The sequence below is a fragment of the Pteropus alecto genome, unplaced genomic scaffold (assembly GCF_000325575.1).
Source record: "Pteropus alecto unplaced genomic scaffold, ASM32557v1 scaffold95, whole genome shotgun sequence".
In the NCBI taxonomy this organism is placed as follows: Eukaryota; Metazoa; Chordata; class Mammalia; order Chiroptera; family Pteropodidae; genus Pteropus; species Pteropus alecto.
Window position 1 is genome coordinate 4522534 of NW_006441071.1, and position 1854 is coordinate 4524387.

The window sequence follows — 1854 nt, forward strand, 5'->3', positions numbered from 1 at the left end:
AAAGACAGAAGGTATCTCAAACACATACTGCTGAAGCAAAAATGTCTAAATGTTAACAATAGCTGAACCTAGGGGCTGAGATGACAATAATACCACAGTTAACTTTTGAATAATATGTTGAAAGAATATTTAATAGTACATAACAGCACCTAATAAAAGCAAAATCTTCCATACCCCAAAGTCACTAGGTCAGTATCCTCTGGGACGACTTCCGGATCCTCGCCTTCCTTAAGGCACTTCAGTTTATCAAGGCTAAAAGGAAAACACAAAGGAAAAGCAATCCTTCATCTGGTCCGTAGAGAATCAGGGTTGTGTCCTAAATACATCACCGAATAATTAAGAAGTCAGATAAAACCCAGCAGGCGGCTCTGAGGAGGCTAGAATGCAAAGTAATGATTTCTGGGCGTATATCTTTTAAAGAAACGGATATAAGGCCGACAGAAGAAGGCTAATACTGTGTTATGTAGAGGAAAAAAAAATTTTTAAAGTTATTTTTGTATTTTCACCCCAAAAAAGGCACTTTGAGAGAAAATTTCAGTAATATACCCGGGAGGTCCTCAAAAGAGACAAAAGTAAATCACAGTTTTAACACTCCTCTGGTCAAATCTCCTTCCAACCTCACTCTTACTTAGGTTCCTCTATTGTCAAAGCGTCTGTCAATGGCAGGTACACGTCGCTGTTACTCTGATTGTTTTTCTACCTCAACAAGCACTTTAAACATTAGCGAACAGAAAATTAATCCTTTATGCAGCTCTCTCGTACCTTCACGCTAACTCGTAGAAATCGTGCATTCCGATCACGGGTCTTCTCCCGATGTTCCGGGAAAGCGCCAGGAGGCTGAAAGCTTTGAAAGGGAAGTCCATCTACCCCAGAAGTAAACCACAGGCCCTCCCAAAGAAGCGCAGGAGCAAGGCGGCACCCGGTTTGGGCCCAAGCAGCAAGAACCCCTCAGCCCCGCACTCACCCACAGATTGTCCTCAGTTCGGCCGCCGCCTCCAGGCTGCAGCCCAGATCCCGGGCCACCGCGGCATCCTCCCGGCCGGAGTCGGCGACCCCGCCGAGCCCAGGCAGCGCGGATGCGGGCAGCTCCTTTAGCGACAAGTCCCCTTGTCCACGCAGCCGGCCACGCCACAGCTCCCCGAAGGCGCCCACGTGGAAAACGCGCGTGTTTAGATCGGGAAGCTCGTACTCTGGAAAGTTGCAGCCGCCGCTGCTGGGGATCGTGTCCTGCCTGCCGCCCACCCCACTGCACGTTGGGACGCCCCGGCTGCCTTCAGCCATGTTCGTCCTGCTCCCTTCCCTACAAAAGCCGAACGATCAAGGCCTCGCGGGGCGTGCTGGGACTTGTAGTTGCACGTGGCCCACGCTAGCGAGCAGCAGGACTGCGCAAGCCGGAATTCAGACACTACATTTCCCGTCAGGTCGCAGGTCAGGCCCGCCCCTGGGCGCGGCACCGCAAACCTCAGCGCTCAGAGCTAAGCGCATTGTTCTCCTGCTGGGGCGGTGCGGTGAGCAGTTGCGGCTTTTCATCCAGCGCAGCGTGTAGCTTTTGGTTCTCGGCTCCCAGTTACGTAGCATCGCTCTCTGCTGGGTGGGGCCGCCTCGCCTCGTCCTTGAGTCTGACTTTTTGCCTTCCCCTCGAACCCCCGCTTCGGAATGCAGAGCTTTTCCTTGACTCCAGAGTTCGTGGGCTGCGTTGTTGTCGCACTGCTCCAGAACCTGAGAGAGATGGGGGCGAGGATTGAGATTTGGCGACACAACCTGCCCTTCAAATAAGGTTCCTTCAGGACCTAGCCAATGGCTTCTTGTTCGCGAATATATGTAGGTATACATTACTGCCCACACAAATTTATT

The 1854-nt window shown here is 51.6% G+C and overlaps 1 protein-coding gene across 3 annotated transcripts in view; it reads right to left on the reverse strand.

The window, feature by feature from the left end:
* The window catches only part of SNAPC3 (small nuclear RNA activating complex polypeptide 3), a 27591-nt gene extending 26264 nt beyond the window's left edge, over positions 1-1327 (reverse strand). For 2 of the 3 annotated variants that reach the window (XR_003048339.1, XM_025051451.1), the window contains exons 1-2: positions 965-1326; positions 175-252 (exon numbers count right to left, since the gene is read on the reverse strand). Coding sequence is in view for 1 of the 3 variants with exons in the window: in XM_025051451.1 (XP_024907219.1) it covers positions 175-252; positions 965-1281 (395 nt within the window). In the remaining 2 variants the exon portion in view is untranslated. Of the gene's footprint in view, positions 1-174; positions 253-964 lie in introns of all 3 variants that reach the window. The other variant, XR_003048340.1, reaches the window with a different exon arrangement.
* Positions 1328-1854: the final 527 nt, after the last annotated feature.